Source organism: Pteropus medius, unplaced genomic scaffold (genome assembly GCF_902729225.1).
Source record: "Pteropus medius unplaced genomic scaffold, Ma_sr-lr_union100, whole genome shotgun sequence".
NCBI classification, from domain to species: domain Eukaryota; kingdom Metazoa; phylum Chordata; class Mammalia; order Chiroptera; family Pteropodidae; genus Pteropus; species Pteropus medius.
In genome coordinates, this window is record NW_024351730.1 from 33517315 (window position 1) to 33545053 (window position 27739).

Sequence of the window (27739 nt, forward strand, 5' to 3'; positions counted from 1 at the left end):
CATACATATGTTCCCTAGGGCTGTCCACTGAGGAGGCCTGGGAGCTATGATGACCCAACAGCAACGAATGTTCCAAACACCCAGATCTGGGTTGGTAAATACAAACTCCACAAAAAGGTACATCAGCTCATTCCAGATCTGAGGCAGGGTAAGCACACAGTGAGTCTGAAACTTCTTGCTGTGCCAGCAAAATACTCAAAGAATGAGAGAATTTGTCAAAAGTATGAATTTAAAAAACAAACAAACACAGAACCTACCTTGAAAGGTCTCCCACTGACCAAATTAGGAACAATAGAAATTTCAAGGTAGATAATAATAATGCATTACTATTGAATGCTACTGAATAAAACGCAAATCCATGAGTCTACACTGATATAAATAAATGAGGCAATGCCAAATAAAGCTTTTTCCTTTTAGTAAAATGAAAACTACTCTATACAGAAGAGATGGATGAAAACAGAAAAATCACTCTTTGGTAACTATCATAGTGACAGTTATTGTTGATTCAGGAACGGTCATCAAATGGGCCAAAGCTGGTGGGTTGAGGTTTAATGAACAATAGAGTTTTGGAATAATGTCAGGGTATCTCTCCTCATGATATTTATTAATTACAAAGGGGGAAATGGTAACATTAGAGTGAAGGCTGGCAGACACCAACATGACCAGGTGACCAAGGTTAACATACCTGGAGTGGGACAAGAAAATGCCAGGTTGGATGAGACTAAGGGGAGAGACATGATGTCATAGTCAGTCAGCTATGCAAAGAACATGGTTAACCAAAAGCCTCTTAGAGCCCACCACTGCATCCATTATGGCGCTTTGCTTCTCCTGGGCTACTCCCAGACAATGACCAAGTGGTTATATTGGAGAGGGTCCTCATTTCCTTATTTCTAAAAAATATACACTGAAGGACTTAGGGATAATTGAGCTCCATATAGATAGCTTGCTCTCAAATGATTCAGAATAACACTAATGACAATGGGTATCCAAAGAGACAAAATGACTAGCAAATGCAGTGAAAAGTTAACAGGTAGGAAATCTGGGTAAAAGGATTATGTTCCCACAAGGTTTGAGTTTGAAATTATTTCCAAATAAATTATAATTTTAAAAACCTATGTATATAATGAATTTCCCTGATGATTATAGGATATCCACCCATCTAGTGGAATGTACCATTTTTTTTTTTTTTATACATCTTCGGCATTGGTGAGAATAAGCTCGAATGCTGGGTATGGAGACAAACTAAGCGTAGCAGAAATATTTTCCATAAGGTAGTAAAATCTTACCTTTTTGAATTCTCATAGTCAGATTTTGTTTTATCCTCTTACCCCCACAGAGAACATCAAATTCTAGTTACTTATGTCTAAAACATGAGATTACAAAAAAGTTCCAAAGGAAAAACAGAAATTATTGGACTTTTTAGAATATAAACAATATTTTGAATGATTATGGTGCAATCAAACATAAGTCAAAAATAAGATATATGAAAGCAACCTTTATTCCATCCCAGAAACACTATTTAGTAGAAGATAGAAAATAGAAAAAAAATTAGAAATGCTACATTGAATAAAACGGATGCCCTTTCACATGGATGCCTAAACCAGAAATATGAGTAAACAGGAAATCCCTGATATCCTAAGAGACTCATCGGAGAGATCACTTCACAAGGTATATAAATTTCTAAACACTATGCTGTACATCTGAAACTAATATAATATTTTATGTCAACTATAATTGAAAAATAAAATCATTTTTAAAAGGAAAAAAAAGTGTGACACTATTTTTATTAACCTAGGAATGCAGGTGAAGATGGACTCATCTATTGGTGGAACGCATACCACTGAACCATAAAAACATGATGAAGCAGTGCTTAGATGACATTTTTAGTGTATTAACTGTACTTAATACAGTTAAGAGCATTAAGTTACTAATCTTAAAAACATAAGCAAGATAAATGTATCCTTGCACAGCATTCATTTGAAATCCATTCAATCTGTACATAGTCAAGTTGTGTTACCTTTCACTTAGCACAAAATTTGTAGTGACCAACTTGATTGTGTTCCACAAAAAAAGAGTCACCTTTCAAACAAGTCAGTCAATTCTATCTAGGCATGTGGCAAAAGATAAAAGTTTTGTGTCTACCGTTCCTCTCCATATTTTCTTAGTCAGGGTTTCTTTTAACCAACACAAGAAACCAAGAAAGTAGGCTTGACAGTAGTGTTACTACATGAAGAAAGTTCTATCTAACCCTACACAGCCCCTGACATTGCCACACACAATCAATCTCAGATCCCCATCGTTTCTTCCCTACCCACATGCAAAAATTTTCTCCCTTATTTGTCATTTCCTAGCCTTCTGGGAGCAGTTGGCTGCTAGTGACAGAAAAGGCCACAATCCCAGAGAAAGCCTCAAGAAAACATGAGAAACATCTGATTCTATATAGGTCTGCAGCCACACCTGGCCAAAGTGTTCTTATAACCACTCCTCCAATCTAAGAGAATTAGAAAAGGCTGCCAGTCTTATCTAGGAAGAATTATTCCCCCTCCAACAAATAAATTAACAAAAATTAACAAAATAAAACACAGAGGCCATGCTGTCTGAGCAAATCTAGATGTACTTCCCAAACCACAGAGAGGAAGAATCAGGTTCAGTTCTCTAGAAATAAGAAAAACATGAACAATCTTAATGGCTATCATCTGTGAAAGAAGAGCGATACTTGGTACCTACTAAATTCTTTTCTCATTACCCTCCCCACTCCACTGCCCACGCCACCACCAGGTGATGAATTCATTGCTGGAAGAAAATAATGAAAATCGTAGTTTTGTATTCATTTGGATCCTAAATTTTCCATCACACTGTTCTGCAGCAACATACCTTAAGCTAAGCTAGAGTTGTCTTATATGTAAGTTGCTCCTGTCTGTCTGTATGATTGGGGAAAACATTATATAAATTGCTACAGATTATAAACGACTACAAATAGGCCACTCATTGAAAACAAGTCTATTGAAACCCAAAGTACTTTTACAATATATTGTCATTTCAATATGACTGAAATGACAATATATTCCTGACTCTTTCTTCTAGAATATAAGGACATAAAGTGCATAAGTACTTAAAGTGTCTGGCTCATAAAGTACAGTGATAGATCTTTTATCTCACAGATTAGAAAACTGAAGCTCAGAGATTATAATTATATTTCCACAATCGAAAAATCAGAAGTCATACATCCAGGCATCTTTCAACTAAAGAGTTGCAAGAGTTGCCCAGGAAAAACTAAATAACACATTCATTATTCAGCTTCTCAAATGAAAGTTGATACACGTGGTACAACCACTTTAAAAATACTTTGGCAGTGCTTTTAAAAATTAAACATATACCTAACACATGATCCAACTATTTCACTCAGTTAAGCCAAAAGAAATGAAAGTGTGTCTATACATCTGTAGACACGTGTACAAATGTCGATAGTACCTTTACTAATAGGCAAAACCTATGAAGTTCAAGTGATGTCAATAGAGATTTAAATAAAAGTTCATGCACATACTTGATATTCATTAGTATTTCTTTCTCTACTGTTTTTCGACCAAGTGGAAAGCCACTCTTCACTTTCACTCGATAGCAGATGTTATGAAAACTTAACACGGCTCCTTCAGTAACCATCTTCAGGTCGTTGGAGGTTGTCCCAGGGGGCCCACTGGTGTCTCTTTGTGACATTGGGATGAAAACGTGGTCATTATTCGAAGACATCTGGAGAGTTACTGCTTTTCTGTGGAAGGAAAAGCAAGAGTAAGTTGACCATCCAGATAAATGAGACTGTAAACACTCAGTAACAGTACACCTAAAACAACTTCATCTTGGTACAACCTTCCAATTATAAAATAAATAAGTCCTGGGGATGTAACATACAGCATGGTAACTATAGTTAACAATACTAGGTTGTATATTTGAAAGTTGCTAAGAGTAGATCTTAAAAGTTCTTATCATGAGAAGAGAAAAACAACTGCGTGGTGATGGATGTTACGTAGACTTATTGTGGTGATCATTTCACAATATATACAAATATTGAATCATTATGTTGTACACCTGAAAATAATGTTATATGTCAATTACATCTCAATTAAAAAATAAAAATAGAGATCCAAATTTTAAAAAAAAGAATGACTCGTGATTCATTTTTATACTAATTAAATGTTTAAGTAAAAATGTTTTGGATATATTGGATTCAGTACCCCCATATTATTAACATTAAAAAAACAAGTGTTTTAAACTGCACTGCAATAAATGGCTCTGTTGAACAGCACTTATCACTATGATAAGAACAACTTTGGTACCCATGTTAGGGAGGCAGATACAACTCTGAATACATTAACTCCAATTAGATATCAATTACACATCTAATAAGTAAATAGGAAGAGCATGAAAATTACTTATGAAGCAGGAAAAAATGACCAGACGTTAAACTTATCTAGCTTTAAAAGCATATTATGATACGACTCAAGAGCAGGGCAGACTATGTTATTGTTTAGGGGTATTAGGGGTATTTTTTGTGTGTGTGTAATTTTGGACTTTATGACATAGTTATTACAAAAAGGGGCTTAGCCAGGAGTCAAGGACAAGAGAAATTTCTCTGAATTTATAGCTCCAGGATTTATATCACTTGTTACTCTCTTTCAGGCAGCTCAGGAGATAAACTCTAAAATTGTTTGGGATGATACAATCATTTCCTTAATGGGCAAACATATTTAAATTCTAGGAAGATTTAGAATTAAAAATAAAAATGATTAAGAAAATAAAACTAATAGTTAAGTAGTTAATGAATTTAAAACAAAACTGAGTCCTAAATTAATAAATGAAGTTTCAAATGTTTCATTAAGGAAGTTACAAAAAGTCCCTTGAATAGATTTAATTAGGGTAAGACCTTAAAGTGAACTTAAGAGCTTGCGAATAGGTTTCAAATCTGAAACTTAAATAAACCTATTTTAATTTTTAAAAATCAAAGTAATCTATGAAGAACTTTCACTCTGGCTATGACAGAGTAGCTGTTCAAAACCAATCATCCCCTAAGAACAACTGTGAAAGTAGATAAAATACAAGAAGCAACAGTTTGAAGAGCTCTCTCTGATGAGAGCAACAAAAGCAGCCAGTACCAAAGGGGCCAAAATCCTGGAAAGGAGGGAACAACACAAATGCAAACCCTGCATCCTATGCCCCTTCCTCTCGAGGCAGATTGCACACACCTGGGGCGAAACTCAAAAACACCACGTAGAAAGAAGCTACTAGAGCCTAAAAAACTGAGCAAATACTTCAGCAGTCTCTTGGTGCTAGGGAAACAAAATTTGAAGTGACAAGCCTACCAAAAAGGAGGGGCTCTAGAAACCCAAGCTTTTGAGATTCCGGAAGAGCTGGGCAACTCAGGAACAGACCAGCCTCTACTTGAATAACTTTGTCTACCCTAAGAAAGTCCAATCTCAAAGGAGATATAATCATCCAGATTTTCAAGAAAAATTACCAGGAATACAAAATAAACAAAACAGAAACAGACTTATAAATACAGAGAACTAATGGTTGCCAGGTGAAAGGGGGTTATGGGATTGGGTGAAGAAGATGAAGAGATTAAGTACAAACTGGTAGTTACAAAATAGTCATGGGGAGGTAAAGTACAGCATAGGGAATATAGTCAATAATATTGTAACAACTATGCATGGTGCCTGGTGGGTACTAGAATTATTGGGGAGGATCACATTGAAAATTATATAAATGTCTAACCACTAGGCCGTACACCTGAAACTAGTATAAAATAATACTGACTGTTACTATAATTGAACAAAATACCAGGCATTACAGAAAACAGGATCATAATGTTCCAGTGACAAGAAACTAGACCCATGTTAATGCAGACAGAAGTCATCAGACATTGACATTAAAATAATTGCTTTATATAATTAAGAAAGTAAATGAAAAGAGACTATTGTCAAAAACCAGAATCTTTTTATTTTTATTTATTCTTTTTTTTAAAGAAACAGAATCAAGGGGCTTGGAATAATGAGATTCCTTTGCACTTTCCAGCTGTCCCTTTTCTAGTAATCTACCTATGTCACTTTTCCTCTCTTTTTGTTGCTTTCTAACTGATGAGGCCATATTTTACTTTTTTTGCAAAGCTTAAACAGTTTTCTTCCATAGATACTGCTATACCTATTATAAAAATGATAACTTGCATTTAAAATGCCATTTTCCTGTATTTTACTTTTTATCATACTCTTAATCTGATAGTCTATGTAAATGGAGTGTGTAAGGCAATGAAAATTGCATGTAAGAAAAGTACACAGGTTGATTCTAAAGTCCTCACCCAGACACCTGCCCACAATGGAATTTTTACAAAGGCTGGTAGAAGCCCGGCCAAGAGATTATAATCTTGACAAGAAGTTGGAGTTCTCAAATCACTGCCAGGTGATATCTATAAACTTATGAATGACACAAAAGTAGGACACTATTAAAGTTTGTTAGGAAAAAACAAAATCTGAATTTCAACTTCCATAAATTAAACCTTGCATTTAAAATGTTCTCTATCAATTAATGAGTTGCCTCTGATTTGACAGATTCACCCTGAAGCATCCAGTATTGACACTATATTCAGGTCCAAAGACTGCTCAGTAATGTAGAGCACTGAAGTCTTCAGGCTGAGGGAGCAATATGAGTCCCCAATAACCTTGTAGCACAGTATCTTGTCCAGGACAGGACAGTATCTTGTCCTGGTACCGAGGACAAAGTCTATCAGACAGAGAAGAATAGATCCCATCACAGAAGTTTGTACAGTTAGTGAGAAGCCACTGCGGTTATTTAAGCAGGAAAGTCCCATGATACTAACTAGGTTTTTAAAGGACCACTCTGGCTACTGTGTGACAAGTGTGGAAGCAAAGGCCAGTTAGAAGGCTATTACAGAAAACCAGGTGAGACATGCTTGGACAAGGGGATGGGCCTAGGTCATGACAGAGGGGGACTTCAAAAGGCCAAGGGCTCAGCAAGAACTTGGTAAGTTTTAGGCATCTGTGAGATATCCCAGGAAGGGATAGCTTTGGTTAAAAATTGAGAACCTTAAACAAGACTCTTATGAATGACAAACCACCCCACTCTCTTGGGGTCTTCATTATGCAATAATGTATTGCTCTTCAATTTTAAGGACATGCTACATACCGAAGTTCAATTGAGCATCCAAGTGTGAACTGTTTTCCAATAGGTGTCGATGGATTTACACTGTCATACACAATTCTGAAGTTTAGAATCTTGGTAGCTGCAGGGGATTTCAAACCCCATGTAGATCTTTGTCCTTGCCCGCTCCCAGCTAGCCACTTGGCCTTCTCTCCTCTAATGATCTCGCCTTCCCCACTATCTCAGCCACACATGCTCCCACCTTGGCATCATAAATAAAAGACCCTGTCGTCTCGCCCACCTCCCCTTCCTTTCTTTCTCATCTTTCATCCATCTCCAACCTTGCCCACCCACTCCCTCTATGTATCAGAGGCCAACTCCCCTAGGACTCCCTCTGCTGCTCCCTAAAGGGAACCCTCTGCTTGACCCAGCTTCTCATTCCCTCCAGCCTACTCCAGGACACCTTCTCCAGGAATTTCCTCCACCCCTCACTTTTTCTCCCTGGCACCAATTCTTCCTTCTCTACTGGTTATAAAAATTCTGTAATTCTTCTCCCTATACTCCTCCGATTAAGATGACAGATAAGCCCCAAATACTAACTACCCCTTTGAGTTACACCTTGTTTCTTAAAAAAAAAAAAAAAAATTTACAGTTCCTGTCCATAGCCCTCCAGTTTCTCTCCCTCCCTTTTCTTCTTGAATCCCCTCCAATCAGTTTTCACTCCCATACTCTTCACAAAATTAGGTGACTGACAAAATAACATATCTCATGACCAATTTGTTTATTAAAATATGATTCACAGACCATAAAATCCACCCTTGTAAAATATGGATAATTAAGTAGATTTTCATGTATTAATGATCAATTCTTAGTCCTCCTCCGAGGCAAACCACCAGCAACACTGACAAGAGTAGAATACTCCCTCCTAGAAATGCTTTATTCACTTTGATTTCAGGACACAAAATTAGAAACTCAGCTTGGAACATGTACTTCCTAGATATTCATGCAGAGAAGATGCAGACGGCTGGAGGGTCCACAGTTCACAAGAGATGTCCTGGAGATGGTGTTGGGCCCTGACTTGGACAGGGTCGAAGTGGGGTAGCTGCTGAGTACATCGATGTGGCACAGCAGTTATATTCAGCTGAAGGTGTTTGACTTCCCGAAATCCCTGTCTGCCTGAAAGCAGAGCCTCTCAAAGGAACTTAATTGTCATAAATCTCTCCGAGAAGCAACCTGGGAAGGCTGACTCTTACCATCACAGTAAAAGACAAGTTGGCACCACACCAAAACAGACCTGTCACAAAACTGTCCTATTTCCCTTCTACCCTCCTAAGGGCCCGTTTAGCTCTCCTAAAAACCACTTATTTTCCCATATGTGCCTTTCTCCCCGTCCCCTTCTCTTATTAAGGTGGTTTTAAGGCCCAAATTCTAATGCCCCTTTGAGTCACATTTTTCTGTCAACTCCTTTATCACATGATTAAATCTGATCTTTTTCTCTTGCTAATATGTCTTTTATCGATTTAATTTGCGGGTCCCCCAATCACAAACTTAAGAGAGCAGAGAATGTTTTCTCACCCCCACACTCTAGCTAGAGAAAAAAATTCTTAGACTGAAGCCTAAGTCTATGATTAAATTTGTGAAAATTGAGCAGCACAAGCAAAGATACATAATTCAACAAAGTTAAATGTTACCAACTCCTTTTATCCTTACAAATTACACAACAGATCACTTCTTTAATAGATGATAATCTCGTTCCTGACATTAAAAAGTCTGTAAGTAAGGCCCAAGTAAGTGATTATTTTATGAATCGCAGAACAACATAATTCGGGGTCAGACTGAAAAATACCTATGCTTTCCACATTCCTCAGCGACATGAAAGGGGAATAAAATAGCACTGTCTTTTGACGCTGTCAAAATTTATGACAGAGACGTTAACCAAGACAGCACTGAGAGGGCCTGCAAAGGCATCCTCACACCCCAAGTCAGTCCTAAAGCCCACAGGAAGAACTCTATGGTGAAAACAGCTCTTTGGTCATTACAACAACCCTTCCCATTAACTTCTTCCTCTCGTCTAAAATAGAGCTTCCTCCCTCTTGCTCTCTCTTATATGTGTCTTGCCACGGCTTCAAATGCTAATTACGATCCTTTCTTTTTCCCGAATAAATCCTGTTTCTGTTGGAATCCCTAATCAACCTTTTGTTTACAGTAGAAAAAAAAACATGTGGAAATGTCCCTAGTAATTTTGTAATGTTATTTAATTTCAATTCACTTAAACTTAAATAGTCACATGTTGCTAATGGCTACCATATTGGTCAATGCAGGTCCAGACTGTTTATTATTTTTAAATATATTTAGTCATTCCCGGATTACTTTACAAATAATTGATTTTATAACCCCATAAGAGACAGATATACTTATGTGAAAAACATATAAAGGATGCCACTTCAGCAAAGGTGCCAGATTCAGAAGAATACATTCTCCTTGGGCAGGTGGGGAACTGCGGGGAGCTACTGCCAAATAGTCAACCAGGATAAATCTTTAAATTCTCTTGCACAAATTGTTTTAGATAGTAGAATTTCTCTTGATCATATCCTAGCTGAGCAATTGGGGTTTGCTCTGTTGTTAATACTTCTTGATGCACTTGGATAAAACTTCTTGATGCACTTGGATAAAACACCTCTTGTGAAGTTAAGAGAAGCTAGATAAAATCCAGGCACTAGCTAAAAGGTTAAACACAGTGCCCACTGTCACCTCATGGTTCTTTGATATCTTCAGCTGGCTGCCCTCAGGTATTATTTCCTGGTTCAGACATTTGCCCTTAAAAGAACAAAACATAAAGCCTTTCTCAGTTATTCTGGCATCCATGTTGCTCGAATGTGGCCTAAAGATTTCTAAGAAAACCATTTTCCCTCCCACATGGGAAATGACATACCAAAAATAAGCTTTACCAGTAACAAGGGACAAACAATCCTTTTAATAAATGATATATGTTACTTTCCAGTGATTGATCAGCAATGCTTTCAAAGAAAGATCTCAATCAATAGAGGGAAATATAAAAAATAATATTAATGGAGCCACTTTAACAGAGAGTCAGAGGTGCCATCCCAGAGGAACTGCCTCCTAGGTCTTATTCCTCAAACCCTTAGAATGTTAAAACTGGACAAATTGAAGATATTGCTTAGGATTAGCATCATTATGTTATCTTATCTGGACCTATACTAATTCCTTCTTTAGCTTGACTCCCATAGAAATTCCTTCCTTCTATTCATATAATTATTCCTCTTCCCTTTCTCATAAATACTCCCTTGCCTTCACCTCCTAATCAGAATACTATTTGTGTTGCTGCCTGAATCGGTGCTTGCAAAATGACTATTCTTTTGGATCTCTCTTGTTGCCTTTATTGTTAGGTTAACAGCACATCTCGAAGACATGACCTGTGCATATCTCTCCTTCACATATAATCAGCCATCAGTCAGAAAATAGTTTAATTGTGTTACAAATTTTAAAAACTGTTTTCTTATAAGATCCAAATAAATAAAAATTCCTATGTTCATTCTGTTTGTTTTGTAAGCGTTTATGGGTTATCATTTGAGAAAAACTGGCAACTTCTAAAAACACTAAAGCCTGCCAATTTCATTTCTTTCCCATAAGAGATCGAACTCCAACTGACAACTAACATAGGGTCCAGCATGGTGTTTAAAATTTAAGGCATCACTCTTCTTTGTAGACATCCATTCGCTAAGTCATACATGAAACTTAAAAAGCTCAAATTTATTCCAGTAGCACAGATAGTAACCACATCTTGGTTTCTGATAACATTCTCCAAAAAAAGGAACCAGAGTGTCTTGGGGAAATGGTTGATTCCATGGTTGAGGCATGGAAAGGAAATGCAAAATGAGCCTGGAGCATTTTATGACACCAGAAAGTAAGGAAATGCTTTTAGATGCAGGAGACAGGAATGGTGGTATGCCAAAAGGGCACAGGGGCTGACCTGAAAGAAGAGCTCCCAGAGGCTAAATCTCGAATAATTTGAGCTGCCAATTAAATAACAGCATTCGATTATAACTCATATAATAAAATAAATACCCATGACTCTGTACTGATACCACTAGTTGAATAAATGGAGAAGGAACAGCTCTTCCTTACAAAAGAATTCTAATTAATAAACATAAAAGAGATGAGAAAAAAATTTAAATCACCATTAGAACAACATAGTGCTAAACAATAAGTTCCACAAATGGGTTTTAAAATTAATGAATAATATTTTAAGAAGTAAAGAATATTTGCATAATCTGAGTTTATGGTTACATTTACAGTAGAAACGGGATATTAGTCCGAGTTTCTCTCCTAATTACAAAGGGGAAAATGATAACTTTCCACTGAGGACCTGGCAAACATCACCCTATCCAGTTTAACATCAGTAATAAGAAATCACATACCCCTGATATGATGCACTGGGATTGCTTCTGGTATTTTTTCCCAAAATGCATACCTTCAATCTTTTCGAGAGAAAACATCAAGTACTATTTCAAAAACCTTATACAAAATAACTGACCAATATTCTTCATGATGTCAAGGTCATGAAAAACAAGAAAACATTCAGGAATTGTCATAGATTGGAGGAAATAGAGATGAATAACAATCAAATGCAACATGACATCCAAGACCAAATCTCGAACAGTAAAAATAGTGTAAAGCAGGTGAAATCCAAATAAGTCTATATAGTTTACTTAACAATATTAAAGTATCATATCAATGTTAATTTGTTTTGACAATTGTACTATAGTTATGCAAAACGTTACTGGAACTCTGTACCATTTCTTTTTGCAACTTTTCAGTAAGTCTAAAAATTATTTCAAAATAAAAAATTAAAAGAAATAATAAAATGCCAATAATTTTCAGTGTTTTTAATGGAAGTGTAATGTTAGACTTAAAAACCTTTGTTCTTGAGAACTTCTTCCAGATCTATACAACCAAGTCACAGCTACATGTAGCCTGAGGGTATAGAACAAGTCACCCCATAAAGTGCATTATGGTATGCAGATTGTTTTGCGCTCAAGGCAACTTTAGCTGTAGGCTCAAGAGAAACTTCTCCCCCACCTTCTCCCCTTTAACTACATAGAAAAATTTAAATTATAGACCTTTCACATAAGAGATTACCAGAGATAACTTCTTTTGACCTATCTATAGGGCAGGCCAAACTTCTGTTTACTAAAGGTCTGCTCTTCTTATTATCCTGCAATGACCCTTTGAAACCCCCAAGGAGCCTTACCTCATCCCTAGCCCAGGATGTCTAGTATTGACATATACATTCATGTGCCCTTTCTATTTCTGAACCTCTCTTGCATGTGGGGGTCTCTGACTCACTCATGTATGTGGGGTTCCCATCTATATGTATGTGCTAAATTTGGTTATTTTCTCTTGTTACTCTTTCTCACGTCTATTTGATTATTAGCCCAGCCAGGAGAATCTTGTGAGTAGAGGAAAGTTCGTTTCTCCACAACAGTATTCTGAAAAGTATTGTTTTATAAAAAATAACATATCAAAGACATATTTTTCCTGTTACTCTGGCATATTTATCATTAGCTGAAATTCAAATGATATGAAGATTGTGAGATCCTCCTGAATACCAAGATTTAGGGGCTATCTCAATCATACTGAGAGGGAAGTAAGAGCAGGAAGCTTTCATTTTAGAAACTGTTCTCCAGAAATGATTTACATCTCTTTATGTAGAAATTACAGAGGAAGGAGGATAGTAATTTGGTGTTCATTGAAAAATTCGAACTACTTGAATTTATCACTGGGTTGAGTGGCAGTTTCTATCAGGCAAGATAGAACATATCTGGCTGGGGAAAAGGGAAGACAAACATCTATTTATGAAATAAGAACAGAAGTGGTTTGTAGCTCCAGGGAAAGATAAGTAGCAAGAACAGATTTATACAGGAGTGGGTTAACTGACCCTAGGTTGCAAATTAAATCGGCATAAGTCAACATTGCACATCTCAAATGGATTCTATCTCTAGCTTAGATGGAAGTAGGTGAGTGGTTTGGCATGATAATAATAGCACTATCTGATTTAAGTAGACTGAAATACTACCATTAGATTTTTAACTAAAATTAGCCTACTACTTAATGGTTTGTGACATACATGTTTCGTCTGAGTAACTATCATGTTAGCTATACTGGAAAGACACATAACAATATCCTCATATTATAAAACGGGGAAAAAATAAGAAATGTTGTAAATCTAAGTCAGATGGCAGGTTGGCAGAAACAAAACTCAGGTCTAGACTTCCTTGCCCACAGTAGGTATATACTAAAATAATGGACATATATTATTTTCTAGATTCTTGCATTTCCTGCAATTTTATGCCTTCTGTATTAAGAACAGTTAGATATGAGAAACAAGTTATTAGTTATTAAAAGTAAGAGGCACATTTATAAATACATTACCTTCAGGATGAAAGAGGCATCGTCCAAACCAACTTCTACCAGTGCATCAATTAATGCCCCTAGACCTGTGCTACCCAATTCAGTAGCCACATGTGCCTACTGAGCATTTGCGATGTAGACAATCATATTAAGATATGCTGTATAAGTAGGACACAGACCAGATTTCAAAGACTTAATATTAATACAAGAAGGTAAAATATCTCCATAATTCTACATTGATTGCATATTGAAATTATGTCTTTAATATGTTGTTTACATAGAGAGATAGATAGATATAGGTAGCGTTTTGCAGTTTCTGAACAATACTAAGCTATATGGTCTCACTGGATCCTCACAACTTGGGCAGTTATTCCATTTTACAGAAGAGCCAGCAAGCTAGTATTGACATACCAGGACCAGATCCTAGGTCTTTTAGACTATTATAGAGTGACGACTCCACTGGCCAAACACTTAGGTAAGAAGATCACTTGAACAGTATTTACTAATAACAGGATCATAATGGGGATGCCTTTTCATCCCCAGTAATGGGTTGGGTAAGAATACTAAGTGTTCTCAGCACACTTATCACTCTCTACTAATATGATTTTGGTACTTTCAATTGACCTGTACTCACTCTGGGCTACTTCAATAAAATACAGATCCCTTCCATCCAAACTTACATGTTCTCTGGTCTCATAAAGAAATTGTGATCCAGAGAGATGAAGTGACTTCATCCAAGGTAGAAAATGAAGAAATGACAGTTTATTAGACCCACGTTAGGTCTGGGCCTCCTACATCTACCAACTCATGCATTCTGTTCTTGTCTCTGCATGCCTTTATAATGAGCTGCTGTATGAACATGTAAAGAAAATATGAAAAAAATTATCAGGCTAGATCAAAAAAAAAAAAGGAAAAGAAAGAAAGAAAGAGAGAGAGAGAGAGAGAGAAAGGAAGGAAGGAAGGAAGGAAGAAGAAGGGAAGGAAGGAAGGAAGGAAGGAAGGAAGGAAGGAAGAAGGAAGGAAGGAAGGAAGGAAGGAAAGCATGGTGAAATTTAATAAAGTGCAATACTGTCCTCTTGGCCCAGCTCTGAGTGACCCTGTGAACTTTGAGCTTCTTCCTCTACAAATAGGAGACTAAAATACCTCCCTGAAAGGCATAGTATGAGCATAAAATGAGAATAAATGCAAGAAACATCTACATGCACTAAGCACTGAACCAACCCCACCACACCCCTTCTTAATGGCCACTTCCTTTAATTCTTTTGAGGACAGACTGAATTTGTCTTAAGCCATTCCAAACTAATATGTGATGGTTATGAAAAAGGGGCAAAATGAATGTTTTACTCTTCTTCCTTTCTAAGTATTGTTTTGTCCCTCTAACTTTTCCATCCCTTCTCTCCCTGACCCCTGGGGTCAGAGTCAGGCCAGGGTCTGGTTTTGCAGGACAGGAAGCAGAGGTCAGTCCTCCTGTGTGAGAGGGTCCAAAGTTTGGGTAACCTCTCAGGCAGGCTTTCCTCTTTCCCTGTAAGATACTCACCTCAGGTGGCTTCAGAAGGAGATCATAGGGCTTGTTGCTTTCTAGAAAATTACATTTTTATACTTCCAGATAACAAAGAACTTAATGTCAGTGATATGAGAGCTACCGAATGCTACCTGGGCCTAAGAACTGGCCCAAAGCATTTGAGATAGTGATCAGTGCTGGAGTTCAGAACAAGTCACCCCAAGATGTGTCTCTGTGGTATGGAGGATGTTCTGAGTTAAAGGCAACTTCAACCTCAGGCTCATGAACTTCTGCGCCTCCCCCACCCCCACCCCGCCTCCCCGTTGACTACCCAGAACAACTTGAATTAGAGGTTTTGCCCAGAATAGGAGATTATCAACTTTAATCTTTTTGACTCACCTACATGACAGGACAAACTTCTATTTACAAACATCTACTCTTATTTTGCAATGACCCTTTGAAGTCCCCAAGGCACCTTACCTCATCCCTGGCTCAGAATGTCTTGTATACCCATGTTTCCTTTCAGTCTCTGAACCGCTTGTAACTGTGGGCTCTTTGACTCTCTCGTGTATGTGAGATTTAATACATACATACGTGTGTATTAAATTTGGTTATTTTCTCTTGCTGATCTGTCTCATGTCTACTTGATTATTAGACCTGCCAAAAGAACCTTAAGGGTAGACTTACGTTTCTTCCTCCCTCACATCAAGAAAAGTGTAAGAAACCCTGTTTGATGAAGTTTCTGGCCTAGTTAAGACTTTATTTTACCCTTCCAGCAGAAAACAAAACTTCATTGAAATAAAGAGGGGAGCAATATTTTGCTTTATACACACCAATCCAATCCCGGTTTAAACAACCAGTAGACTAACTTTCAATGCTACAATTCTCTGAATATTTTATCTCTATAAATAAGCTATGTGGCTCAAAAATTAGATATCCAATTTGTTTCCCAGTGGAAGTAGAACGCCTGCTTTAAAAACCTATGGGATGGGGGGATCTATCATGAGAAGGGGGAAGTGACTGCCAAACTTCTATCAAAAACTTTTGATAGAGAGAAATAGAGTATCTGAAGAACATGAGATCCATCTCTCCCTCTAGAAAATCTAGATTTATCCCAAAAGAAGCCCCAGACTATTAAAAAGTGACTGAACCATGGCGGCGAGAGAGCATCTTGAGTGCCCATGATACAGTACATACGATGGTGCATTTTGTAAGACTGCTTACTATATTTTTCTTACTCAAAGTTTTTGAAAAACACTTGTTGGATGCTAAGACCCTATGGTTGCACTATTGCATGTACTATCCGATGGGCTCACAGGATGCTCTCCCATTGCCGTAGTTCAGTCCCTCTACATCCTTCTGTGACACAAACATTTCCTTCAGAAGTAAATGCAAAGAAAAGCTGCTCTAAGGAGCTAGTATGTTTCCTTCCTTAATCCTAATGAATTGTGTCTGGCAGCCTCCAGGATGCAACTTAATTTACATAGGGTCCTTGGTCTGTCCATGTCCATTTTAATGTACTCTCACACATTAAGTAGAATCGTGATCGTATTTTACTTTTCATTTGTAAAAGATATGTTCACCTTACTGCTTCATGAATGCTTAACAAAATAAATGCAGAAATAGATTTTGGGTGTAAGTGTATTTTAACACCCTTGATGCAACAGATGTGTTTCCAAGAGAGCTCTTTATGCCCAATTACTGGAACAAAGATAAGCAATAAACGTTTACTATGAATCTATTTTTACTGAAGGAATGAGCTTTCATATGTCTACTATCAGTCAAGAAAACAAAACGAGGCAATATTATAGGTATTTTTTAAACTGTTGCTATATTTGCAATCTAACTTTTTGCTCTGCTATTTTTGTTTTGTACTAACTTCTTTATTTTATTTGTACTAACTTCTGTATTATTTTTAATCTGTACTATAATAATCAGCTTAATTTTTTAAAATTAATCATTAAACTATCCATAGAAAAATTATAAAAGAAAGCTCAATAACACTTCAGCAAACGATCCAAAGCTATAGACAAATTTTATGTCCTGGAGATAAGAAAAAGATAGACTATATTAATTAGTCCCTTTTAGCAGGGTACTGGGAAAAGTTTTCAATTAGCAGTAATAATCATGTCTCAGATAAACCTCACTGGCTATATAATACAGCCACTGCTTTTAGAGTACTACTATTAACACACTTTTTTCCCCACCTTGTAGTAACCTCCATGCTCAGTAAGTTTTTATCTATTTAATATCAATTCCATAGTTTCACATCATGAATTCTACACCATTTTTTTTACGACTTCCAATAAGTAAAATTTATTTCAGAATAAAATGCCAATATTTTTCAGTGTTGAAATCAAATTCATTTAAATAAAGATGGGAGCAGCAATTTTGCTTTACCCACCACTACCCACCCCTGTTTAAACAACCACTACACTTCTAACTTTCAATGCTACAATTCTCAGAATATTTCTCTATAAATAAGCGAATTATATAGCTAAAAAATTAGATATCCACTTTCTAACAATCTCCCAGTGAAGCAGGATATCTGCTTCAAAAAACTATGGAGTGGGAGGACTAAAATCCCTACGGAGGAGGGATTTTAAAGGGGAGGATGATGAAAATGTGATGGTTGCACAACTGTACACTTCATATTATCTGTGAATTATATCTCATAAAACTGTTGTAAAAAAGAAAAAAACCAAGAGGCCAAAGACATCTAGATACATCTAGATAGATTGGTTCACACCCTGGAGAAAACTGGACCCTTAATTTTTAAAGGATACACTTCAGCTTCCTACAGACCTATACATCTTATATCCTAGAGAGGATGGCCATTCAGGTTCATTAATTTTTACTAATGATCTCGATCCTACCCTATGACCCCAGTAAGCAACACAGAATAAACCTTCCCACTTGATATATTCTTGTACTGTTGGCAAACATCTACCAAAAACTCTTTTTTTTTTTCATTTTTAATTTATTTTTATTTTTTAATTTATTTTTTATGGTGACATTGGTTAACAAAATCCAGTAAGTTTCAGGTGTAGAATTTAACAGTAAGGCATATATATACTGTATTGTGTCTGAAAACTCTTGACAGAAAGATATAAAGGATTTGAAGAATGTCAGGTCCACCTATCCCACTAGAAAATCTACATTTATCCTTAAAGAAGCCCCAAGCCATTAAACGACATGCTGTGACTATATGTGTGACTATTGGGTCTTAGCAAGCAAAAAGTATTTTTCATAAAGAGTAAGAAAAATTACAACTACAGCAAGCAGTCCTAGAAAATGCACCATTGCATGTACTATCAGATGGGTACACAAGATGCCCTCCCACTGCCTTGGTTCAGGCTCTTCTACATCCTTCTGTGACACAAGATAGTTCCCTCAGAAATAAATGCCAGGAAAAGCTTCTCTAAGGAGCTGGTATGTTTCTCCCCTTTATCTGCATTGAATTGTAAGTGATGGCCTCCAAGATGCAATTCAATTTGCATAGAGTCCTATGGTCAGTCCATGCCCTTTCTAACATGCCCCCCCAACAGTAACTCAACTATCAGTTGTATTTTATTTTCCGTTTTTAACACTTACGTTTGCCTCAACTGCTTCATGGATATTAATAAAATATATATTAATAAAATAAGAAATAGATTTTGGGTGTAAGTGTATTTTAACACCATCTCGGTGCAAAAAAAAAAAAAAAAAAATGTGTTTCCTAAAAGAGCTCTTGCTGAATGCTCAAGTCCTGGACAAAGATGACCAATAAACGTTTGTTACTATGAATCTACTTTTTTATCTGAAAGTGCGATCAGCTTTTATATGTCTAATACTAGGCAAGAAAATAAACCTAGGCAACATTTCTTTAACTGTTTGCAAGATTTGCAGTTTAACTTTTTTGGTCTATTTTCCTTTTGTTTTAACGTCTTCGGTATTATTTTTAATCAGTATTGTAAGAAGCTGGTTAACTCTTTGATGTTAATCATTAAACTAACCACAGAAAAATTGTGCAAGAGAGCTCAATAACTTTTTGGTAAATCATCCAAAGCTGTGGACAAACTTTATGCCCTGGGGATAAGAAGATCGAATATATTGGTTAATCCCTTTTAAGGTACTAACATTAACAAACTTTCCTCCCACCTTATAGTAATGTCCATGCTCAATAAGTTTTTAACTATCCAATATCAATCAGCCCTGGTTTCACACGTTTGGAGAAAGGCAAGAGTTTTACCAACTGGCCCTTAACACACACTACCACACACGGAATCAGTTGTACCAACGCATCGTTTTCTAAAAAAGCAGTCTGAATTTTCAGTTTGTATTTTATGTTCACTTTCAAATGAAACTGGTAGGGACTAATTAAAACCTAGTCATCTCAAATGAACAGTTTTCTATTTTCTACTAAATATACACCCGATACTCACCGACCTTTCAAGCCACACACATCCCAAAGGGCTGTCACCATTTACTCACTCAGAGATTCGAAGGCTCCGATGTCAGGGTCCGTGCGCTTCGAGGCAGAACACTATCAATCGTTTATGTAAACGCTGAGATGAGTCCGCCAGACCTTCCGAACATACCCTAAGGAAGCATTTGCACCTCTCCGAGCCTCCAATGCGCTCGGGACTCGGTCTCAGGACAGAGCGCGCGCGCGCCGCAAAGCTCGGCCCCAGGCGACTTTCCCCGCCGACACCCGCAGCCCCGCGGGCAGTCCCCCACCGCGCCGGCGCGCTCCCCACGGGCCCGGCACTCACACGCGCGACGAACAGCGTGGGAAGGCGGGGTCTGCGGTGGTGGCTACAGTCAGAGGCGGCAGGCGGCGCCGAGGCGAGCGCTAGTAGCGCGGACGCCGGCTTCATATCGCACACCTCTGGCCCCTCCCTTACGCCTAGGAATCTCTGGGGGTCAGTGGCTGCCCGAGGGCGGAAGGCGTGGCGCCGGCTGCCAGGCTGCGATAAGCAGCGGAGCTGAGCCCGCGCCCCCTGTGGTCCAGGTACCGAGTTCCGCACCGCATGCGGCCGCGCCCCGCGCCTGCTAGGCGGGAAAAAGGTGATAACTATGTTGAAGCACGCAAGGACAGCCCGAAAACTCCCTTCTCCAGGGCTCTTTCGAAATAGACAGTCGGCCCTGGCAATCATAGGACCCTACCATGGTTGATCAATACCTTTTCTGGCCTGGATGGACTGAGTCTCTGCCGGTTGCGCGTGCCCCTAAGCACCACTGGACGCTGACGCCTCGTCTTTTCAGTTTCGAATGTTGCCCACCTAGAGCAAGTAGGCGGTCTCCATTGAATGAGCGTCTGAGAATTTAGGTTTGTGAGCCCCAAAGCCAATAAAATCACAAACTAAATCTATGGTGCTGATTTGCGGGCGGGCGGTGGGAGGGGAAGAGGAAAACTTTTTGAATGAAAATATTACTGGAAACAGTTAAAAATATTTTTTTCACAATCCTGTAATAAACATTTCTTTGCAAGACGCTGATCGAGTGAAAGAGCTGGAAAGTGATTGTGCAGATTTACGGAAAGGGCTGGTTTTCAGACTTTATGAGTGTCTGGCTCTGCTCAAATCTACCTGCTGCATCTACTCGCAGAAATTAGTGCTTGCATCTAGATAATTTCTGGTTTGTATTTACAAACAAAAATCATATTATCAGCTAAGTTTTTTAAAGCAACACTAGGAATTACTGTTAATTCTTTACCTCATACAAGATAGGGTTGGCTAGGAGGCCTAGATAAGAAAATTGATTATACATTATATTTAAAAATATTAAAAATATACTGTATACTTTTTAAGGACTAAAGAGTATATATCTATGATGGGCCCAAACACTTGGGTGAAATTGTTTTTTGCATTAAACATCTCAGTCAGTTTAAAAACACTTACACAAATACATTTGTCATTTTAAGCCAAGGTTTGGAAAAATTCTCCAGAGCTGGTTCTTATAATAACTTTTTGCGTAATTGAAAAACACCCTCTAAAGAATATAATTTTATTGTTAGCAGTAAAGATGAAAATTTTCTAGCAAACTCTGAAGGCCATTACAAAAATTCTCCACTTATAAAAATGGAAAAAACACACATGAAATAGCTTTAAAGGCACATAAAAGAGATATTAAATTGAATACAGCATTCTGCCATTACATAAAATAAAAACAAACCAAAACCTATACATAGAAAACAGCCGGCAATACAACAAAATATTTGTTTTCTGGGTAGTAACATGGTTCTTTTTTTCTTCTACTTTACAATAATCTTCTAAATTTGATATGATATAATGCAGATATACGACTTTTATTTTGGAAAAATGAATTTTGTTTAAAAATCAAATAAAGTGATAAAATGTCTGTTTATTTTTAATCAGTAACACATACATACAAAGACACATGATAATACTGAGTCATATCCTCATCCAAAATAGAGCTAAAATCACCAAAACAAACCAAAAAACTTTCTGCCTTGCTTTTTGTATAATTTTAGTTTGTGGTTTTTTCATTTTGATGTCAGTTTATTTGCTAGCTAAAGTTATATTAGAACTTAACCTTACTCTAATATTTTCTCACGTTGATCATCCCATAAAATTCTATTTGACAATGTAGACCAAAAAAATGATAGTTTAATAAATCATAAATTCCTAACTGTGCAGGTCGTGGTGGGTAGTCTTGTCCCAGGCCTAAAATGTCTTTAGTGAAAGGGTTTTTTATTATTATTCAAAATTATTGGGGTAACAATAAAATCAAATAAATTTCAAGTGTACAGTTCAACAGTATGTCATATATATTGCATTGTGTGTTCACCACCTACAGTTAGATTCCTTCCATCACCAAATATTTGAACCCTTTTACCCCTACCTACCTCCCCCTTCCCCCTTCACTCTGGTAACCACTAATCCATTGTCCCTGTCCATGAGTCTCTGTTTGTTTGTCTTGTTTGTTGGTTTCAATTTTATATCCCACATATGAGTGATATCATGTGTTTTTCAACTTTTTCTAACTTATTTCACTTAGCATGATAATCTCAATATCCATCCATGTTGTCGCAAATGACAGTATTTCATCTTTTCCGGTGGCTGAGTAATATTCCATTGTATATATGTACCACCTTTTCTTTATCCAATCATCTATAGTAGGACACTTTAGTTGCTTCCATGTCCTGGCCACAGTGAATAATGCTGCTATGAACATGGGGTGCATGTATCTTTGCAGATAAATGTTTTCAGGTTTTTTGGGTAAATACCCAGAAGAGGGATTGCTGGATCATACAATAATTCAATTCTTAGTTTTTGGTGGAATCTCCATACTATTTTTTATAGTGGCTGCACCAATTTGCAGTCCCACCAGCATTGTATGAGGGTTCCTTTTACTCCACATCCTCTTCAAGACTTGTTATCACTTGTCCTACTGATGATAGCCATTCTAGCAGGTGTGAGATGGTATCTCATTGTGGTTTTGATTTACATTTCCCTAATAGCTAGTGAAGTTGAGCATCTTTTCATAGATCTGTTGGCCATTTTTATGTCTTCTTGGGAGAAGTGTCTATTCAGGTCCTCTGCCCATTTTTTAATTGGAATGTTTGTTTTTATTGTTGAGTCGTATAAGTTCTTTGTGTATTTTGGATATTAGGCCCTCATCAGAGACATTGTTTGTAAAATAAATTCTCCCGTTCAGATGGTTGTCTCTTTGCCTTGTTGATGGTTTCTTTTACTGTGCAGAAGCTTTTTAGTTTGATATAATCCTATTCATTTATTTTTGCTTTTACTTCCCTTGCCTTTGAGGTCAAATTCATAAAATCCTCTTTAAGCCCAAGGTCCATGAGTTTAGTACCTATGTTTTCTTCTATGCATTTTATTGTTTCAGGCCTTATATTCAGGTCCTTAATCCATTAGGAGTTAATTTTGGTATATGGTGATAGCAGTCTACTTTCATTCTTTGCCATTTATTGAAGAGGCTGTCCTTTCTCAATTGTATGTTTTTGGCTCTTTTGTCAAAAATTATTTGCCATATAAATAGGAGTTTACTTCTGGACTCTCGATTCTGTTCCATTGTTCTGTGTGTCTGTTTTTCTGCCACTACTATGCTGTTTTGATTAACATTGCTTTGTAGCATAATTTGAAGTCAGGTAGAGTGATGCCTCCAGCCTCGTTCTTTTTTCTCAAGACTGCTTTGGCAAATTCAGATTAAAGCCAGCCCTACATAAGTGCATTGCATTTTAAAGAAATGAGTCATTTTAACTATAAGTAAGCATTTTATTTGGGGCTGATTATTCTCAAATCTTTTCTCTTTTAGTGTTCAGGTATCTTAGGACACAGAATATGAGCGAGGAAGGAACTTAAAGATGACCTTCCAGAGTGGACAAATTTATTCAGGTCAAAAATTAGGATAAACAGGTGACTCACAGCTTTTCTTGGACGACAGCCCTCCTCCCTCCACAAGGTAGGTACAAAGATAAAATGAGATAATGTGTGTAAAGCACTGAACTTAGTTATTATCGCTGGCTGGTTAGCACTCAATAAATGGTATCTATTATCATTTCATAAACTTCTCTGTGGGATGACATGCTTCCCTGTCATTCGGTATCTAGCTACAACTTTACACTTAATGGCTGCGTGATTGTTGTTTGTTATGTACCGTAATTAATTTAACCAATCTTTCTATTATTCAAAAAACAACCTTATAGCTACATCATTGCACACATCCAGGTAAACTCCAGAAGGGGAATTGCTGGGGTAAAAGATTATGCTCATTAAAAATTTTTTTAACACACTTAGCCAATTTTCCCAGAAAAAGTTTGTGCCAAATTCAGTCTCCCAACAATTTAAAAGGTTGTTTATTCTCCTAAACTCTCACAAATACTGAATAGAATAATAAGTTTAATTTAAAATTTTTGATATATGGCAAATGGCATATCAATGTTTTAATTTATGTTTCTTTGACTTAGTAAGTGAAAGTAAACTTTTTAAACATTTAATGATCATTCGTGGTTTATTTGTAATTTTTCTATGTAAGGCTTTCTCATTTCTTTCTATTAACTTTTTAGATGGCAGAACAAGTAAACAGAAAGAGTCTGGATCTCTAATGATATCGTTGATCTGCTGGGCTATCTCCAAGCTACTTTTAAAGTCACTGTCACATTTTATGTGCCTTGCAATCAAACCACAGAATTATCAAAATTAAACTTTCTTTACAATTCTAATTGAAGGTTTAGGGGCCATCTAGAGTCCCTACCCTTGACACACACAATGGAGATCTTAGATGGGCACTGGCAGGGGTGAGGTGTCTCACTGTGTTTTTGCAGGCAGTGTTTATGGACATAAATAGACAAGTTAGGAAGATGTCCTCCAGTGAAGGGAGCAGATAGACTCATTCGTGAAATCACTTGAGCCTCGCTTTTGAAAATTTCAAAAATAACTGGGAGAATTTGGGGTGGGGTAATACTTTCCAATAATTAAATCAGTGAGGGGCTTTTTGGTATGGTTTTCATGAGGATATCAGTGCTTGGTGGAGTGTCAGCAATAGATATAGGCAAAAGATACACATTCATTTAATGTTGATAAAGGATATGGTTTATTATATAGAATGGCAACCAAAGCAGTCTTTTCATTAAAGGAAGAAACTTCCTGGGCCTGTAACTCCATGAATCAGGTGCCCTACTGTTACAGTCGGAGTGATTTGAACTTTGGTGTTGCCCCAACAGCATGGGAGGGGGGCAGATAACGGTGCAAAAGTATAGTTAGTATTTTTCCTCGGTTCTTCCTCATTGATGCAGTGAAGAAGCACAGGTCAGTGAGATTTAGAAAAGATTTATTAAAAGTATATTCTAGAAAGATAAAGCACGCTCTAAGGAAGCACATGATTTCAGCAAACGCAGCTATAACAGAGAGCTGTAACAACAAGGACAACACCAACAATAACAACTAACAAACCTGGGTGGGGAGGGGTTTGCATTATATTAGTGCCATGATGGCTGGTTACAAAGGCATTCTTAGGTGATTAACAAGTGAGGTCATTTTGATTGACACTTGGCTGCTATTTAACTCTTTGCCTAGTGCACATGTGCTTACCCAGAATTATCTGTTATAATTAGATTCATGAACTTCCAGACATAAACATAGTATTATAATGAAGCTTAAATTGTGGGCAAATTAGAGCAGTATCTTCTGTGCTGGCATCTGTAGCCGGATTAGGCCAGCTAAGATTATGACCCTCTTGTCCTTTGTCTCTGGGGATGCAGGAGAGATTTTCTGCCAATATGATGTACTTTGGGTGGTCTATCCGCTGAGCCCTATTCCTTTGTTCCCCCACATCTGACTAGTTACCTAACACTACTATCAAAGTTCCCATATGAACCTAAGAGAAGCTCTCTTGTCTATGGCCATGCCACCCTGAACAAGCTCGATCCCATCTGATCTTGGAAGCTAAGCAGGGTCGAGCCTGATTAGTAATTGAATGGGAGACCACCTAGGAAGATCAGGTACTGTAGACATATAAAATAAAAGATCTTAAACTGATAAGGTCCTTGTAATCTGTAGGGTCAACCAAGGGTTGCCTTGCCTAAAAAATAAAAAAAATAAAAGAAGCTCTCTTCATCCTTCTCAGGATTTTTAATATCCTCCTAGCCTCTTCCAGCTTCCCTGAGCTCTCAGGCTATTTGCCCGCCTGGCTACCAGGTACAAAAGTCTTCTAAGAACCCAGTATGTTCCTTAGTGCTTAGTCCTAGTGGTAAACTGAAGACTCAATTTTCTCCTCACAAATCCAGGTTTCAGGCAGGGTTTATTAGGGAGCTGGGGGAATTTGGGTTATATATGTAACATCTGTAGAGGAAAGATTATTATATGACATGACCACTGCCTGAGCGCTGCTGTACCTGCCAGCTAGATATGGGGCAGAACAGAGATTGCTTCCCCTGAATTCCTTCATACACCATCTGATCGACTCCAACCCTACGTCCCACAGCATGCTGGTTTGTGCTGGTTTGTGCTGGTTCCCAGAACAGGCAGTTGCCATAAAGAAGAAAAAGTGGTTAATTGGTATGATCAAGTTCCTTCTGAAGCAGAATAGAAACAGAATCCAGAGGAATTAGCATTAGAAAAAAAAAAAACCTTTTTTTTTTTTTAAATTGTGGCATAAGAGAAGGGAATCAGGGTATGTCTCATGCAGACATATGTTTTAATTAGGGAAAATAGAAAAGACTGAAAGAAATGTCTAGCCCATAACTACACTTTCTCTCTGAAGTTAGAGGAACTGCTGAGAGTGTGAGTGTGAATGAGAAGATAGATGATGAATACTAGAATAGGCCTGTGTTCATTTCCCCTGGCTGCAGTAACAAAGTACCACAAACTCAGTGGCTTAAAACAACAAAATTTTATCTTACATTTCAGTAGATCAGAAGTGCAATATGGGCCTCACTGGACTAAAACCAAAGATGTCATCAGGTCTGGGTACCTTTCTGGAACCTTTTCTAGATTCTAGAGGCTGCCTGCATTCCTTGGTGAATGGCCCTATACCGCCAGCTTCCAAGCCAACAAAAAAGCATCTTTCTGACTCTCTAACTGCTTCTGTGGTCACATAGCTTTATTTGACTCTCACCCTCTGTCTTCCTCTTCTACTTTTAAGGACCCTGGTCATTACATTAGACCCACTGGATAGACCAGGGTGATCTTCCTATTTTAAAGTCATCTGCTTAGCAACCTTCATTTCATTGGCAACCTTAATTCTCCTTTGCTAGGTAACCTAACATTCACATTCTGGGTATTAGGACATGGACATCTTTGGGTGGATGCCTACTACAAGGCCCTAAGGAAACAAAGAAGATGCTAATGTAGGGACTCACCCAGACCCACAGAGTTGATATGAAGATTATTTTAAACTGAAGACATTTGAGATAGAGCTGGTGCAGAAAGAAGCCTTTTTGGAACTTCCCTTATCTGACTAAAGGCAGGGCCTTCAGAGAGTGAAGCTGTCATAAATGCCCTCTTGGGGAGCTTTACCGCTAGGAAGACCAACCACTCGTGCCTGGATAAGAAGTTACATAAACTAACACTATCAAAAACTATCATACTTACATTTGTTTCCCTAAAAGCCCATTTGTCTTTCCTAAAAGTCCTTTGTTTTTCCCATAGAAGCCCCTTTACCCCTTTCACCTCTCCCCTATAAACCCCATAACTTTATCTTTTCTCCTTTAATCTGTCAGATGTCAGTTAACTTTCAGCTCCTTCCCTGCCCCACTGGACTTAAATTGGTAGAGGGAAAATTCTTCCTCCTAACACTAATAAGGGACCTAGAGAGACTGCATGGCAAAACTGAGGACGCCTAAGGTTAGAGTCTATAAATACTGTGGCATCAAAGTCACAAACGGGCGTGGCTTTCCCATTCACAAAGAAATAAATAAAGATAGAGAAGTTTAGAAGGTTGAAAAAATTCTAAGATGTGATTTTGCTGGATGGATAAGGCAATAGAAAGATGCAGCAAGAAGTTGAGCGGATCAAGCGATTCATCATAGAAAAATGAAACCAGGAAGAGACCCCTTCCTAGGGAGGGGTCACTCAGAGCTGAAACAGGAGGATAAGGTCACCAAATAGAAAACTGACATTTAATATTGGCATTCCAGATTTTGACAAGGTCCCAACACTTGAACATGATAGTAGGATTGTGGAAGTAGAAAGGAGA

General features: G+C 37.6%; 2 protein-coding genes and 1 pseudogene across 3 annotated transcripts in view; 1 reads left to right on the top strand and 2 right to left on the bottom strand.

Annotated features, from left to right (window-relative positions):
• The window catches only part of LOC120588304 (broad substrate specificity ATP-binding cassette transporter ABCG2-like), a 150683-nt gene extending 131023 nt beyond the window's left edge, over positions 1-19660 (bottom strand). The window contains exon 1 of the mRNA XM_039845671.1: positions 19553-19660. The gene's annotated coding sequence lies outside the window, so the exon portion shown is untranslated. The remainder of the gene's footprint in view (positions 1-19552) is intronic.
• The window catches only part of LOC120588305 (broad substrate specificity ATP-binding cassette transporter ABCG2), a 50290-nt gene extending 30318 nt beyond the window's left edge, over positions 1-19972 (bottom strand). Inside the window, exons 1-2 of one of the 2 annotated variants that reach the window (XM_039845674.1) lie at positions 19834-19972; positions 3545-3766 (exon numbers count right to left, since the gene is read on the bottom strand). In XM_039845674.1, the coding sequence (XP_039701608.1) occupies positions 3545-3747 (203 nt within the window). In that variant the 5' untranslated portion in view covers positions 3748-3766; positions 19834-19972. Of the gene's footprint in view, positions 1-3544; positions 3767-19552; positions 19693-19833 lie in introns of those variants that run through there. The other variant, XM_039845673.1, reaches the window with a different exon arrangement.
• A 5465-nt stretch (positions 19973-25437) lies between these two features.
• On the top strand, positions 25438-25556 carry LOC120588448 (uncharacterized; annotated as a pseudogene).
• The last annotated feature ends 2183 nt before the right edge of the window (positions 25557-27739 follow it).